General features: G+C 37.8%; 1 protein-coding gene across 2 annotated transcripts in view; it reads left to right on the top strand.

The window, feature by feature from the left end:
- Nucleotides 1-16,202, top strand: part of dcun1d1 (DCN1, defective in cullin neddylation 1, domain containing 1 (S. cerevisiae)) — an 84,023-nt gene that overhangs the window by 21,476 nt on the left and 46,345 nt on the right. For both annotated transcript variants that reach the window (XM_063045667.1, XM_063045666.1), the window contains exon 2: nt 640-856. In XM_063045667.1, coding sequence (XP_062901737.1) covers nt 682-856 — 175 coding nt within the window. In that variant the 5' untranslated portion in view covers nt 640-681. The remainder of the gene's footprint in view (nt 1-639; nt 857-16,202) is intronic.

The following is a 16,202-nucleotide window of genomic DNA, read 5'->3' as shown; positions in this document are numbered from 1 at the left end:
ATAATGAAGAACAAGACTAATAATGAATTAATGTTCAGTGGTATTTTGTTGAAGATATAGTGTTTATTTTGCAGAATTTGTAATTCAGATACTTGGCTGAATAATTCAGAAACTTGAGTTCAGGCTGCCACCTGGAAATTTAAATTCAGTGAAGTCAATAAATCTGATATAAAAAGCTTATATGAGTAATGATAATGAAATTCCTGATTTGCTCTCTCACATCTGATTTGCTAATGCCCTTTACAGAAAGAAATCCCAGCAGGACCATGGTCTCATTGACTTTTAGCAACCTTCTGAAATGTCCTTGCCTACCACTCAGTTTATTCACAACCACAACAAAGAACTGTTGGAGTTTTTTTTAAAGGAGAGTTACTAATCTGTCTTAAGGGCAGTATGGGGATGAACAATAAATGCTAGACCACCAATAATACCTGCGTCCTACAAATAAATACATTTTTAAGAAAAGATACTGGTTGTCTATTTTAAAACTACAACTTTTGGATGGAGCGGTCCTTTTGGCTATGATGTGTTGCAGAACTTGATTATGCTTATATATGTAAATATAAGCATATTTGTGATATTTGGGAAAAGTACTCCTATAGACTAGGCACTGTAACATGTTCCTTTTTTGTTTTGTAGAACAAGCTGAAGTCCTCACAGAAGGATAAAGTGCGGCAGTTTATGGTCTTTACACAGTCCAGTGAAAAAACTGCAGTATGTTGTTTATCACAGAACGATTGGAAATTAGATGTTGCTACAGACAATTTTTTTCAAAATCCAGAACTTTATGTTCGAGAAAGTCTGAAAGGTTCATTGGATAGAAAAAGATTAGATCAGCTATACAATAGATACAGAGGTGAGTACGTTTTTCTTCGTATTTGTTAAGCATAAATTTAAATACTGAGAGCTTAACTGATTTCAGAGCCTCACTGAATATCTTTGATTAATCCACGCTTTTCCTTTGTGATCTTTATGAAACTATTCAAAATAAATGTTATGTCCTTTATGGCTCTAATGGGGCTTATTGTTTTGGTAAAGGAAGTCCTCAGTGTATGGACTTGTGATTAGTGGTGTGACTTAAACAATATACACTTGGTTGAGGAAAGTAAATAACCTACTGGAATTTGTTCTTTTCTGTTGCATGAATATAAATTGTGTAACTGAACCAGCTTAGCCACTGCTTACATGATTTCAATAACTTTCACAATCCATCGGATTGAATACACTGGAGTAATAGATTATACATCATATCTACGATTCAACAAAAACTTAGAAAAACTTGCAAGAAAACATTTAGTAAAAAAAAGTCAATTCGTGTATTCTCCTGGGAACTAATTGCTTTGGAACATAGTAGCCAGTGACTTGATGTAATAGATTGCACTGGTATAGAACATAGAATGCTACTGTGCCGTACAGGCCTTTCAGCCCACAGTGTGAGCTGACCCCTTTAACCTATTCTGAGATCAACTGAGTCCTTCCCTCCTACATAATTCAACACTTTTTTTTAGCCTCCATGTGCCTATTTAATCATTTCTTAAATGCCCTAATGTATTTGCCTCGACCACCACCCCAGCAGGGTGTTCCACACACCCACCACTGTCTGTGTAAGGAACTTGCCTCTGACACGTCCGCTATACTTTTCCCCAACCACCTTAAAATTATACCCGCTTGTGTTAGCCATTTCCGTCCTGAAAAAATGTCTTTGGCTATTTATTTGGTCTGTGCCTCTTGTCATGTACACCTCTAGTGCCTCTCATCCTCCTGTCCTCCAGAGGTAAGAGCTCTAGTTCGCTCAACCTACCCTCAGACTTTCTCTCTAATCCTGGAAGCATCCTGGTAAATCTTCTGTGCACCCTCTCTGAAGCTTCTACATTTTTCCTATAATGATGTGATCAGAACTGAATACAATATTCCAGGTGTGATCCAACCAGAGTTTTATAGAGCTACAACATTACCTCATGGATCCTGAACTTTCTCCCGTGACGACTGGAGGTCAACACACTATAGGCCTTCTGAACAACCCTATCGACTTGCACAGCAACTTTGAGGGATCTATGGGTGTGGACCCCAAAATTCCTCTTTCTGCCAAGGATCATGCTATTCACACTGTATTGTGCCTTCAAATTCATCCTTCCAAAGTGAATCACTTCACTATTTGGCCTTCATAAATCAGGGCATCAAGTACAGGGGTTGGGTTTCTTCCAGTAAGAGGGCATCATTCAGTGGTGACTGTTTGAGCGCGGCTCCGATGGGAATCATCAGGTATTCCTGTTTACGATTACTACAGTTGAAATACACAGTTACAGTCATGCATACTTCAGTAGGCAGCATCATTTTAAGATGTTTAAAACAAAACTTTTGATACTCAAAATTGAAGAATCTTGGACAGCAGAACCTGGCTATACTCATGTACTCAGTTCCCCTTTAAGAAAATGGAAGCAAGGATGCTGTGCTGATCTGCAGATAACAATTGAAACACAGATGCCTTCAACTTCCACTCCTGACTATCCAGCTGGGAAACAGTCTCTGGAAAACAAAGTTGAAGACCTCCACAGGGACATCAGGGACTGCTGTGTACCCTGCTTTGTGGAAACATGGCTCACACTGGCAATTTTGAATGCAACACTGCAGTCCGTTGGCTTCACCATCCTCCACAAAGACAGAACTTCTCAGTCTTTTAAAGGCAGAGGAGGTGGAGTATACTTTATAATTAACTCATCGTGATGCACAAGCGTAGTAGTTGTGTCTCAGTCCTTCTCACGTGACCTGGAACAGAAAGTAGTCAGATGTCGTCAATTTTATCTGTCAAGGGAGATTTTGCCATCATTCTGGTGGCAGTGTACATTCTACCTCTGGCCAATATCAGACAGGTACTGGAGGAACTGAGCAACGTAATCAGCAGGCATGAAATCTGCACGCTGATGCCTTTTCTATCATTGTGAGAAACTTCAACCAGCCTACCTTGAAGTCTCTGAACAACTGCCACCAACATTTGACTTGTGGAACCAGATTGGCCAATACTCTTGACCACTGTTATATCACCATCAGGAACACTTACTGTGCCATCCCGTGCCCACACTTTGGAAAAGACTGATCACCTGGCTGTACGCTACTCCCTGTGTCTAGGCAGAGACTAAAGACCGCAGCACCAATAGTGAAGACCAAGAAAGTATGGTCAGGAAGACCTAGGAGTACTTGCAGGACTGCTTTGAGTTGGTGAATTGGACAATATTCAGGGATCTGTCTTTGAGTCTGAATGAATACGCCATAGTGTCACCAACTTCATCAAAACCTGTGTGGATGAGTGAGTGTCCAAACCAAAAGATGAACCAAGAGATTTTTAGTCTGCTGAGGGCTAGATCTGTGGCTTTCAAGATCAGTGAACTACAGCTATACAAAGTCCAGGTATGATCTACAGAAGGCTATATTATGGGTGTAGAAACAATTTGATTGAAGTTAGAGATGGAATTGGATGCACATCAGCTCTGGTAGGGTTTGTAGGCCATTGCTTCCTTCAAGGTGAAACCTAACATCATGAATGTCTGTGATGCTTCACTCCCAGATAAGCTTCACGTCTTTTATGTATGCTTTAAAAGGGAGATTAAAACTACACCTGTGCTAATCCCTGCAGCATCTGGTGAGCCTGTGAACTTTGTCTCACAGTTATAAGTTTCAAGAGGGTGAATCTGTGCAAGGCGTCATGCTCTGATGGTGTACCTGGTAGGGCTCTGAAAACCTGTGCCAACCAACTGGCAGGAGTGTTCAAGGATATCTTCAATCTCTCACTGTGGCAATCGGAGGTTTCCACCTGTTTCAAAAGGGTGACAATCATGCCAGTGTCCAAGGAGAGCAGGATGCGTTGCCTCAACAAATATCGCCCAGTGCCACTCACATCTACTGTGATGACGTGCTTTGAGAAGTTTGTCATGACTAGAATCAATTCCTGCCTCAGCAAGGATCTGGACCTGCTGCAATTTGCCTCTCGCCACAATAAGCAATCTCACTGGCTTATCACTCGGCTTTGGATTACCTCGACATCAGTAATACCTATGTCAGGCTGCTGTTTATTGATTTCAGCTCAGTGTTCAACACAATTATACCTTGCGTACTAATCAACAAGCTCCAAAACCTGGGCCTCTGTGCCTCCCTCTGTGATTGTATGCTCGACTTCCTCACTAGACCACTGTTAGTGCAGATCAAAAATAACATCTCCTCCTCACTAACAGTCAACACTGGTGCACCTTAAGGATGCATGCTTAGCCCACTGCCCGACTCTCTACACCGTCAACTATGTGGCTAGGCACAGATCAAATGCCATCTATAAATTTGCTGATGACACAACTATTGTTGGCAGAATTTCAGTTGGTGATGAATGAGATAGATCAGCTGGTTGAATAGTATCGCAGCAATAAGCTTGCACTGTGTCAATAAGATTAAGGAATTGATTGTGGACTTTGGGAAGGGGAAGTCAAGGGAATACATATCAGTCCTCATTGAAGGTTCGGAAGTAGAAAGGGTGAGCAGTTTCAAGTTCCTGGGTGTCAGCATCTCTAAGGATCTATCCTGGGGCCAATATATTGATGCAATTACAAAGAAGCATGACAGCAGCTATATTTCATTAGGATTTTGAGGAGAACTGGTGTATCACCAAAGATATTCACAAATTTCTACAGATGTACCGTGAAAAACATTCTAACTACCTGCATTACTGTCTGGTATGGAATGGTTACTGGATAGGTCTGGGGAAAACATTACATAACTTTGTAAACCCCGCCAGCTCCATCATTGACACTTGCCTCCCCAGCTTCGAAGGACATCTTCAAAAGACAATGCCTCGAAAAGGCAGCAGTCATCATTAAGGACACCCATCACCTAAGACATGCCATCAAGGAAGAGGCACAGGAGCCTGAAACAACACACTCAACGTTTCAAGAATGGTTTCTTCTCATCTGCTATCAGATTTCTGACTGGACAATAAACCCATGAACACCACCTCAGTATTTTTTTTCCTCTCTTTTTGCAATATTTATTTAAGTTAATGTTTTAATATATATTGTAATTTATAGTTCTTAATGTATTGTAATGTGCTGTTGCAAGAAGACAACAAATTTCATGACATATGCCACTGATATGTTGTTATATTGAAGTTGTGTAAGATTTTGGTGAGGCTAAATTTTGAGGATTGTGTGCAGGAAGCTTGAAAGAGTGCAGTGGTACATGGATGGGAGATGTATGGAGGTCTATGGTGTGGGTGCAGGTAGATGGGACTAGGCAGAAAACCAGGCCAGCATGGACTAATGGTCTGATGGGCTTGTTTCTGCGCTGTCGTGCTCTGTAACCATTAATTGAAACAATATCATCAGTTGGGAAACATAGACTATAATGTGCATGATTTTGGGATTGAGGGAGAGTTTTTCACAATATGAGTACATCTAGATGTTCTTAAAGCAAAAACATTTTTTGGTTTGGTTTTACTTTTATTCTTTAAGTTGACATGTGGCTTAAGTATGTATGGTTTATTGGTGGGTGGGATGCATCTCACTCAGACAGCTGTTGTGAATTTGAGCTTGGGTTGTTATGAACATGATCATGACAATGTGAATTCCTGTATTCTCAATTATTTTTTTGTTGATATTTTTCCTGTGCACAGATGTTAAATGGGGCACGAGGCATCAATAATGTGTTTGCTTTGTGAAACATATTGCTGAGGCCTCATACCTGAAATGCACTGACAACCATTGGCAGAGAAGATGGGGGGTGGGGGGGGGGGTGGAAGAACAGTAATTAAATGTTTGTAAAGATCTCCTGTATTGAGATGTTCATAAACTGTTGGGAGGCTGTAATGTATTTCTAAGAAATATTTAAACATGAGGGAATAATTTAAAAAAACAATTGGAAATAATAAAAATAGAACATCTTCCTCCTAATCTCCTGGTCTGAAATCCAATTCAAACAAGTCCTCCACTAGGTCTGACTGCCACAGGATTAGAGATACAAATTTTCCAGTGTAATGCAGTGAAATCCTTGCAAAAATATACTTTTGCAATGCGTGTGGACTTAGGGATTCTTGGGCACCTCAAAGTATTCTGGAGTGAGTGCATTACTTTCGAAGTTTATTTATCATTAGGTCATGGAGGTCTATGGTGTGGAAGTGGGCCATTTGGCCTATCACTCCCATTCTGACCAGTGGGTGCTCCTGTATACTAATCCCCTCTCCCAGCACTTGGCTCATTTCTTCCTATGCCAGTGTGATTTATGTGCTCGTCTAGAGAATTCTTAAATGCTGTCAACATCCCTGCTTCCACCACTCTCGGGCAGTGCATTCCAGGTACTTGTCTCTCTGGGTGGAAGAATGTGAACTGCTTTTTGCTGAAGAGTTCCAAACTTTTAGCAACCTTTGTCTATAGAATATTTCTTAACTTCTGAGAAGCCTGCATCTAATTTCTAATCTATATGCCCTATAAATATAGTCATTCTCTAATTTATGTAACTAGTTATTTTCAATTTACTATAGGTTCAGATTGTATCAGTTTGTCCCTAACCTTTTAAATTGTCAGAAATACAAACTAGTCTAATTAATCACTACTTGTAGTTTAACTTTTGTATCTCCACTTGTTTTTTTTTCAATTGCTAAATAGGTTTGTTGGTTATCAACTTATCAGCGCTTGGTCTTAACAAAATCCTCTTCAGTATTGAATAGCTTTATTAATTTTATCCTTAGCCATCTCTATGCCAGGCCAAAAAACCCCACCCAATCTTTAATTTGGTAGTCTTTTTATGTAAATTAAACACTTAATTACTCAAATTCTACTAAAAAATTGCCAACCTTCCTAATGAGTGTTGCCTATAACACAATACTCTGAAACCCAACCAGTTATTAATAACTTCCTTCCCTTTATGCTTTCAAACATTATTACTTTCAAATACAGTAGATTCCAGTTAACTGGGACATATCGGGATCAATACATTTTGGCCCAATTAAGCAGCTGCCCCAATTAGCCAAAGTTTCATAGAAATAGTTAATGTTATATAAAAGATGAATTACCTTTTAAATGAGTAACAAATTATGTATATAAATAAAATACAGAACAAATTAGAACATTACTACTACAGTATTATAAAATCACTAGTTTTTAATATTTATTGATAGAGGAATTAATCCAGAGTACACTGCCATTTTTTTTGTTTGTAAATTAACAAAATCAGCACAGATACCTCGTGCAGCTAATGGCTGCCTTCATATCTTCATTTCTTCAAATCTTCATTTTCATTGTAACATTCAAGATGATTGTCAATACCTTCAAATTCTCCGTAGTCCCAACTCGTTGAAGTTGTGAAATTGCTTAATTTTTACTCCCGACTGTTTCTGGCATCCTCAACACTGAATGCTCGAAACAGTGAGTAAAATAGTTCTGAATTGTCTGACTGTTTATTACTCACTGTCAGTGACAAAAATCACAAAACATGTACAACTGGAGCTATTTAAAAACTGTTGCTCTAAACACAGTGTAGTGTTTAAAAGCCAAGCATGACTGATAGTTAAAAACTGTTCAGCAACAGTCTCCTGTCCCTATTAAGTGGCGTAGTATCCCAAATAAATGAAGGGAATTCCACCTATATTCTCTCAAAAACCAGAAACTAATTCCCAAATTAGTGGCTACCCCAATTAATGATGGCCCAATTAACCAGAATTCACTGTATTTGTGTTTCTGTGAAATGTCTGATCTGTTTTTGCCTTGCCTTTGAAATGTAACAAAAAAGCAATTCTGTTACGATATTTGGAAACAATGTTTCCTCTTTCTTTAATCTATTCCTCTTAATGTTTCTGTAAATTCTACCCGCCAGTACTGTTGTGCAGCAGTCTGAATGGTGGGAATGAACTTGATGTTAGCAAACTTAGCAAAATCAATTTTGCGATTAGTTTCAAGGTGGAGGAATTGTAGTAAAAAGCTATTGAAGAATTTCGATAGAGGTGGCCGTGTAGAGAAATCTCAGGAAATGATGACATTATATGTTCCTGCAGAAGTAACCTTTTATTACTTCCTGGCACTTTGTATAACATATCTGGTCCTACAGTTAGTGGAATAGATGTCTTGTGAACTTGGGTATTTGACTCCTTGCTGTAATACTCTTTCAGAGGTATTGGTTTTCTTAGTTTTCTAATTGAGGAAGGGGAAGATTTTTGGGGTTAGATGAGGACTAGAGAGGAGAAGGACGATGAACATATTTGAGCACTTAATTTTTTATGCATGAATTCAAATTATTCATAAAGTAAATCTGATCATTTTTGGTGTCATGAAAGGCATAGATAGTTTTTAATTTTTAAAAAATCTTTCCCTCTGAGTTTTGAGTAATTAAGTTGAGAGGACATAAAAGCACTTATTTGAAATTTGGCTGGACTATTCAGAACAAAAATCAACTTCCAAATAGCTGTCGGTTGACACTAATGTGTAATTTTTCCTAAATATGCTATGCTGCTTATAAAGCTTAGGAAATGATAGAAAAACTTGCACTTAAAGATCGCTTCTACCATGGCAAGGACATATGGAAAAATACATTCTAGTTTCATTACTTTCAGACTATATCAACCATACAGATGTTTTCTGCAATGTTGAATTTTCAGTTCTGTGTTTCGTTTCAAGATTCAAATACATTTATTGTCAAAGAATGTATAAATTATTCAACATTGAGATTTGCTTGCTCACAGGTAACCATGAAGCAAGAAACTCGAAAGAACCCAATGAACAAAAAAGAAATAAAAATAAAAAACCAACACCCGATGTGCAAAGAGCAAGGAAAACACATCATGCAAATAATTGAAGCGAATAATGACACTCTGAATTGAAAATTGAGTCCTCAGATCTGAACCCCAGAGTAGGCCCAAAGCCTCGCTTACTAGTTCTTCATATTTCATTAGACCTATTAATACACATTTGACAATCACAGCAATAGATTTTGCTTCTCTTGAGCTATGCATTTTTGGTATGGAGAGAGAGGCAGGATTAGAAATGTATACTCACAACATGCTGGAGGAACTCAGCAGGTCGGGCAGCATCCGTGGAAACGATCAGTCAATGTTTCAGGTCGGAATGTTTCATGTTGCTTTGATCCCAGCATCTGCAGTTTATTTTGTGTTTAGAAATGTATAACCTCATTCATTGTTTTTTTAAATCGACTTCTAAACTTTCTTCCAATAAGTAATCCAGTGAAATCCATTGTAATCAAGTGGAAAAAAGAAATACTTGGAATTTATGTAAACACAGAGAGCTATATTTTTTGCTGATGGGATGCAAACCTAGATTAAAGGTTTCTTTATTATTTGCATTGTTTTTCCAAGTTCTGAAATGCTTAATTATTTCTTCAGAAAATGATAGGCACGGTAGGGAATTGAGATTAATTTGTACACATATATGAGGTCTAGAAAGACTAGTATAATATATTCTGCAAAGTATTTTCAACATAAATGAAGGATGAATGTTAGGTAAATTTTGTTCTGATTTTCTGAAAAGCTTGAAGTAGTTTTCAATTTCTGATTTTTTTTTCCCTTTCCAAGTGTTTCTAATTGATGAACTGTTTGGACATTATTTTCCATTTTAAATATTTTTGCCTATTGCTTCTAACTCGCCAATAAGCAAGTTGTGATATACTCACTACATGGGTCCTAAGCTTTTGATATACGAAACTTGAGGGATGTTGGAGCAGAGTCAATCCTGGACTTGTGCTGAAAAGGAATAGCATTAAATTTGAAGATTGGAGAAATTATTCAGAAGCTTCATATTCTTGTTCAGACTTCAGCTTCATGAAAAATATATAATATTTTTAAAATTGGAAGGCATGATACTATGAAGTGTAGGAAATTCATTCTTAAAAACTAAGTAATATGTAACTGAAAATACATTAATAGAATTGGATTGAGTTAACACTGATTCAGAAGAATATGCATATGTATCTGGTTTTGTTGATGGTAAATGAACAAAATTGCTTCGTGTTTATCCACGAGCATTAAAGTGATGGAATTGATGGTCAGTATTAGAAGTAAAAAAACATGCTATTTGAGATGGGTGAATTATAAAATCAAGTGTGCGTTCTTTAACCAGCCAGAGTGAAGAATATTCTAGGTTTGCGGAGCCTAAATCATAAAGATAGAACTTATCTCTAGGTAGTCGGTGTACCCGAGTGAAGAAAAATAAGATTGAGAAAGAATTGGGTTATTTGAGTTCCTTGCTTTGTGACTGCCTATAAGCAGACAAATTTCAAGGTGTATAATTTATACGCAAACAACAGGAATTCTGCAGATGCTGGAAGTTCAAGCAACACACATCAAAGTTGCTGGTGAACGCAGCAGGCCAGGCAGCATCTGTAGGAAGAGGCGCAGTCGACGTTTCAGGCCGAGACCCTTCGTCAGGAGTTAGGAGACGAAGGGTCTCGGCCTGAAATGTCGACTGCGCCTCTTCCTACAGATGCTGCCTGGCCTGCTGCGTTCACCAGCAACTTTGATGTGTGTTGGTTGTATAATTTATACATTGTTTTATAATTGTGCTTTGAATCTTTGAAATAGAATTCTGAACACAGAAGCTTCAACAGAAGTACAGTTGGATGAACATCATTACATTTGTTTGTCCTAACCATCTTGTGTCAATATTCATGTTCCATTTAAATCTCCTCTCTTCATGTCATGTCTAGCTCTTATCAGCATTCTCTCTTCCTTTCTCTCTCTCGCTTATCTAGCCTGTCCTGAAGTACTTGTTTATTGCTTGTTGCAACCACACCCTTTGCTGGCAAATTCTGTGTCCTCAACCCCCCGAGAAAAGAAGTATCTTTTGAATTCCTTATTTAATTTTTTGGTGATAGTCTTATGCTGGCTTTAGGAACTCTGCTCTTCCCTCCAAAATGAAAATGTGGATTTATGTCATTGTGATCAGAAACTTGCATATGTTTAAGGATTTTCAATAAGTTGCACCTTAATTTTTAAAAAGGCTTCCGAGCTTTTGTAGCCTCACTTTTCTTCATTCCCTGCAGTGTCTATATCTCCTCACTGTAGTATGGTGACAAAAATTGCATGTGATACGTAATGTTTATTATACTCAGATTTTCTTCACTCCTTTAACTCTGAAGTGATGTGATTTTACTCATCAAATGTATTTGTTTTTAACTCTGCTTAATATCACATAGCAATGAGGTTCACACCAGATTGTGAAATACCATTCAGTACCTTACATTTTTTTGTAATTTATTTTTTTATTGAATTTCATCATCAAACAAACATTTCCATAAGATGTATTTCAGATAGTGTACATATATAATATAATCATATTTGTCACAAATCTCCACATAATATTTGAGGTATACACTTATAGAAAGGAGAGGAAAGAAAGAACAATCGAAAGAAGAAAACTATGTACAGAGTAGGGAGTGATTTTTTTTTACAACATATTGACTTGTGAGAATAAAATCAGGCCTATGTAGCGAAACCATTTTTTCCAGTATGAATAAAATTGTTCCAATTTATGATTAACAGATGCTGTTATCGTCTCCATTTTGTAAATGTCCATTGTAATTTCCATCCATATATTTAAAGTTGGGCTTTCCTGTGATAACCATTTCCTGGTAAGGGTCTTTTTACTGGCCACCAACAGTACATTCATTAAATATTTATCTCTTTTCAACCATTCTTGAGGTTTATACCCAAAATATATGGTCTTCCTCTGTAAGGGTATTTCACATTTAAAGATGTCTTGTAGGGCATTATGTATCCCACTCCAATAGTCTTTGATAATGGGGTATTCCCAGAAAATATGGTTTGCATTTTGATTTCCACAATTTCTCCAGCAAATGGGGGTTACTATCATAATGAGATTTCTGAGAGAGTGTAATAAAATATCTTATCAAGTTTTTCCACCTGAACTCCCTCCATTCCTGTGAACTGGTACACTTCCATTGATACCTCCATATTATTGTCCAATCTTCCTCAGATATTATTCTCTCTCCTTCCTTCTCCCATTTTATTTTAAAGTATGAAGTGGAATGTGTTTTAAGATTTGACAAGCCCTTATACTGTTGTCTGAGTTGTATGCTTTTCTAAATAGTTCTATCAGACATGTACTTGCCTTGGTCACATTTTTAACCGTCCTGTTAACATACTGTCACATCTGTAAATACCGGTAAAAGTCTTGTTTTCCTAATACAGGTTTCCCCTGCCATCCGAAGGTAGAGCGTTCCTATGAAATGGTTCGTAAGCCGGAATGTCGTAAAGTGAAGAAGCAATTACCATTTATTTATTTAGGAAAAATTTGTGAGCGTTCGCAGACCCAAAAAGTAACCTATACCAAATCATACCAAATAACACACAAAACCTAAAATAACAGTAACATTTAGTAAAAGCAGGAATGATATGGTAAGTACACAGCCTATATGAAGTAGAAATACTTTTCTACAATCATTGCCGCACTGTTCTCCGTAGCGAAAATCTCACGCAAGCGCTCTCGGCAGAAACACTCTCTCCAGTAATCTTTAAGCTATGAAGCTGCCAAATCATACTAAATAACACAAAAATACACAGCCTATATAAAGTAGAAGTAATGTACGTACAGTGTAGTATCACTTACTGGAATTGGGAAGACAGTGCCGAGCACACTGATGATAGTGTTAGGCTGAGTCATCGGAGGTTGGAGCCGATACTGATCCGCGAAGAATGCAGCGGTACAGCAGTGGCTGGAACGCACCCAACACATCTTTAAGAAAAAAGCCGAAATAAACAAGCTAATTAATTAGGTGCCGCCAGACACGTAAATGTCGGCCCAGATCGGAGGCGACGGCTTTTTTCTTAAAGATGTGTTGGGTGCATCCCGGCTTCCGCGGCAATGTATCGGTCCATGGGTTGGTGGTGGGACACTGGGGTGTCATCTCATTGTCGTCTGTTTCCATCAGGGCAGACAGGTTATCTTCTGTGTCTGCCTGCCTCGATGTCGAAGGTCGAGGTTCATCGTCTGCTGTGGCTGATGTGGAAGGCTTGAAAAACGACAGTGTGTTTGACTGCTTAGCCTCGCGCATTTTTCTATCATCTCATGCAGTTGCTTCACGTTCAGTTCCTGGACAACTTCACTCTCGGTCTGTTCGCTACCGCATTCGGTTTCGATTGTTATCCTTTCCTCTTCCAATTGCATCAACTCTATCAGTTCTTGGTCATGGGATGCCAAAACCTCTTCAACACCATCTTTGTCAACTTCCACAAGCCAAACTCACTTTGTCCTTACTTCGTTCACTACGATTGAAATGCTTAATTATGTCTAGTTTTACGGTAAGTGTAACACCCTTTTGAGCTCTTTTAGGCTTTTCCGATACCTGGAACTCATCTTGCTAACGGCTGCTCACAGGCACGTGTTTAAGTAATGCCAGCTAGAATGCAGTTCCAGGGGAGGAGCTTGGCTGCTTGGGGCGTGCGCTGCCTTTTTTCGTGTGCTACCTTTTTCCGTAACAGTGAAAACACCTTCTGTTAGCGAAAACAGGTAACTGATGTAGGTCTTTCGTAACAGCGAGGTTTCGTAAAGCGAACGTTCGAAAAGCGGGGGACCCCTGTAAGTGTTTCTCTTTGAGCATTTTAAAACTGAACAGTGTTCCTTCTTTCATTATGTTGCAAATAGCTGTTATTCCTTTAGCTGTCCATTCCTTAAGTCTAGCATCCAGTTTATTCAGAGTAAAATCCGAGTCATATGCACACCATCTAAGAATTGCAATGTCTCTCTCTAGTTTATATTCCCTTTTATAATAGTTTTCCATATTTTAAGAGTCCATTTCGCTCACGGGTGGTCAATATTATTTATGTAACTATGTAGGTTGTTAACAGCCAAAATTGCCTGTATGGGGATGGGAAAGTATCCTCTCCTCAATGTTTTTCCATTGAACGTCATATGATAGGTTGCTCCAGCATATCACGGCTCTCAACTGTGCTGCAAAATAACACTCTAAGATAAGGTAGGTCCCATTCTCCCCCCCCCCCCCTTTTTCTTGGCTAATTGCAAAGTTTTGAGACGAACCCTAGGCCTTTACCTTGCCATATATATCTTGATAGCATCTTGTTCTATTCATTGAATTGATTTTGGTTAATCTCTATTGGTAGGGTCTGAAAGGGATATAGTAGTCTGGGCAGTATATTCATTTTAATAGATTCAATCCTTGAACTGAGCCCAATAAAAGGAATTAGGTTCCATCTTGTTATATCTTCCATAATTTTTTTAATATATAGACTGATAATTGCATTCTGATAATTTTGCCAAATCTTTTGGCATAATGATGCCCAAATATTTGACAGACTTAGTACCTCACATTTTGATGAAATTATTTTACTCATTAAGTATACATTATCTTATTTGTTGCAAAGCTCCATATTTTTGACTACATACCCCTCTTGGAAGTTCTTTTGATTCCAGAATCTAAGTTGTTAATATGGCAAGCAACTATGATTACAGAACAACTTTATAGAGCCTCACTTTGTACCTCCTAACTGCTATTATTTATTGCTTCTGTCAGCTGTCTGTTTGGAAGCCTTTGAGTTTTCTGTTGTCCTATATCTTAATATGTTCTGGCAGTTGTTAATCTATTATCTTGCAGCCTATGGAAGGCTGTTTATAAATCCAATTATGTCAATTGCAATCTTGCTATCTAATATTTCTGTAGATTAGATTCAAAGTGTTCAATTATATTGAACAAGGAAGGTGATGCTTCTGAAATATATACTGCATTTTCTTTAATTTTAGTTTCTAAGTGTTTTGTTTGACATCATGAATTGATGATAATATGTATTATTAATTAAATATACTGGGCAATATATTTTTCTAAAGTACGTGTGTTATAGTAGTTATTCATCAGTCCTGTGGCCAAAACACTTCCCTACTGGATCTCTAAATATATGGTAAAATCCCTTTCTTATTGCTTTATTCTTTTAAAATGTCAATTTGCAATCCACCTGGACCATGATAATGGGGAAATTCACTGAGGAAAAAGCATAGAAAAAACAAAATATCTTTAATAATGAGGAGTTGGTAACTGTGATCTTGGTGTGCTCATTCACAATTAAAATTGCTTGTGTTAGGAAAGAAAGCAATTAAAAAATCAAATTTGTATTTTGATCTCCCTATTCTAAAGGATATGGAGTATAAAATTAAGGAACTCTTGCAACGTTTGTAGACAACTGCTTGTGTATTTGGAACACTGCATAACTTTGGACTCTTGCCCTGGAATTGGTGCAATGGTGATTCAGTACACTGATTCCTGTGTTTTGGAGAATGACTCAGAATGGTCTTTCCTTGATAGTTTAGTAGAATGAAGTATGATCTCATGGCTATGTGTAAAATTTTGAGAATAAGTGACAAATTGTTGCTGAGAGCATTTCCTGTGTCTGGAGAGCCATGAATTGAAAGGTTCACTATAGTCCTTGGGAGAAGAGTTAGTCATTTAGGAGATGAGAAGTTTATAATGCAGTGAACCAGTAGAATTTATGGAGAATATTCATGGTTGAAATCAGTTAAGTGTTTGAATATTGTTGGAAATGGAGGATTTGGGATCAAGCATCTATGTGGGCGAAGCAATGGATCAGCCATAATCAGGTTGAGCAACTACAATCTTGAGGCTGTGTGCTCTACAACAGCTTTGATTTCATATGGATTGGGTGGCAGGGAGAGGGGTTGTTTGTCCTAAGTTTGAGTAGTTCATGTAATAAAAAAAACTATGTTAAATTTGGCTACAGTATCTCTACATTTTCTGATAGATATATCTGTAATCTGTCTCCCTTGAACTCTATCATAAATTGATAGAAAATTTAGAATACAGAAATATGTTAGAGCTAACTGGAAAAATTGCTCCCCAACTACACTTGCTTGCAATTACTAGATCCGTAGTCCTGTAAGTCATAGTTCTTCAAATATGTGTCCAATTATTTTTGAATTTGGGATTAAGATTTTTGCTACTATCAGCATTTCAAGCAATGAATTCCAGATCATTAGCACCAAGATGAAAAAACATCCTCTGTTCCTTTCAACAACGCCTTTAAATCTATGCCTATTCTTGTTTGACCCTTTTATAAAAGGCTTCCTGTTAGTTCTTTAGGAGCTTCTCTGGTTTATCCAATCTAGTCTCAATCATACCATCAGAGCAACATCTTTGAAAACCTCCTCTACTAAGTAATTGTTCTTGTAATGTGGTGACCA

This window comes from Mobula hypostoma, chromosome 4, assembly GCF_963921235.1.
Source record: "Mobula hypostoma chromosome 4, sMobHyp1.1, whole genome shotgun sequence".
Classification (NCBI taxonomy): Eukaryota; Metazoa; Chordata; class Chondrichthyes; order Myliobatiformes; family Myliobatidae; genus Mobula; species Mobula hypostoma.
Note: the sequence above shows the minus strand (reverse complement) of the source record. Positions and strands in the feature narration are given on the sequence as shown.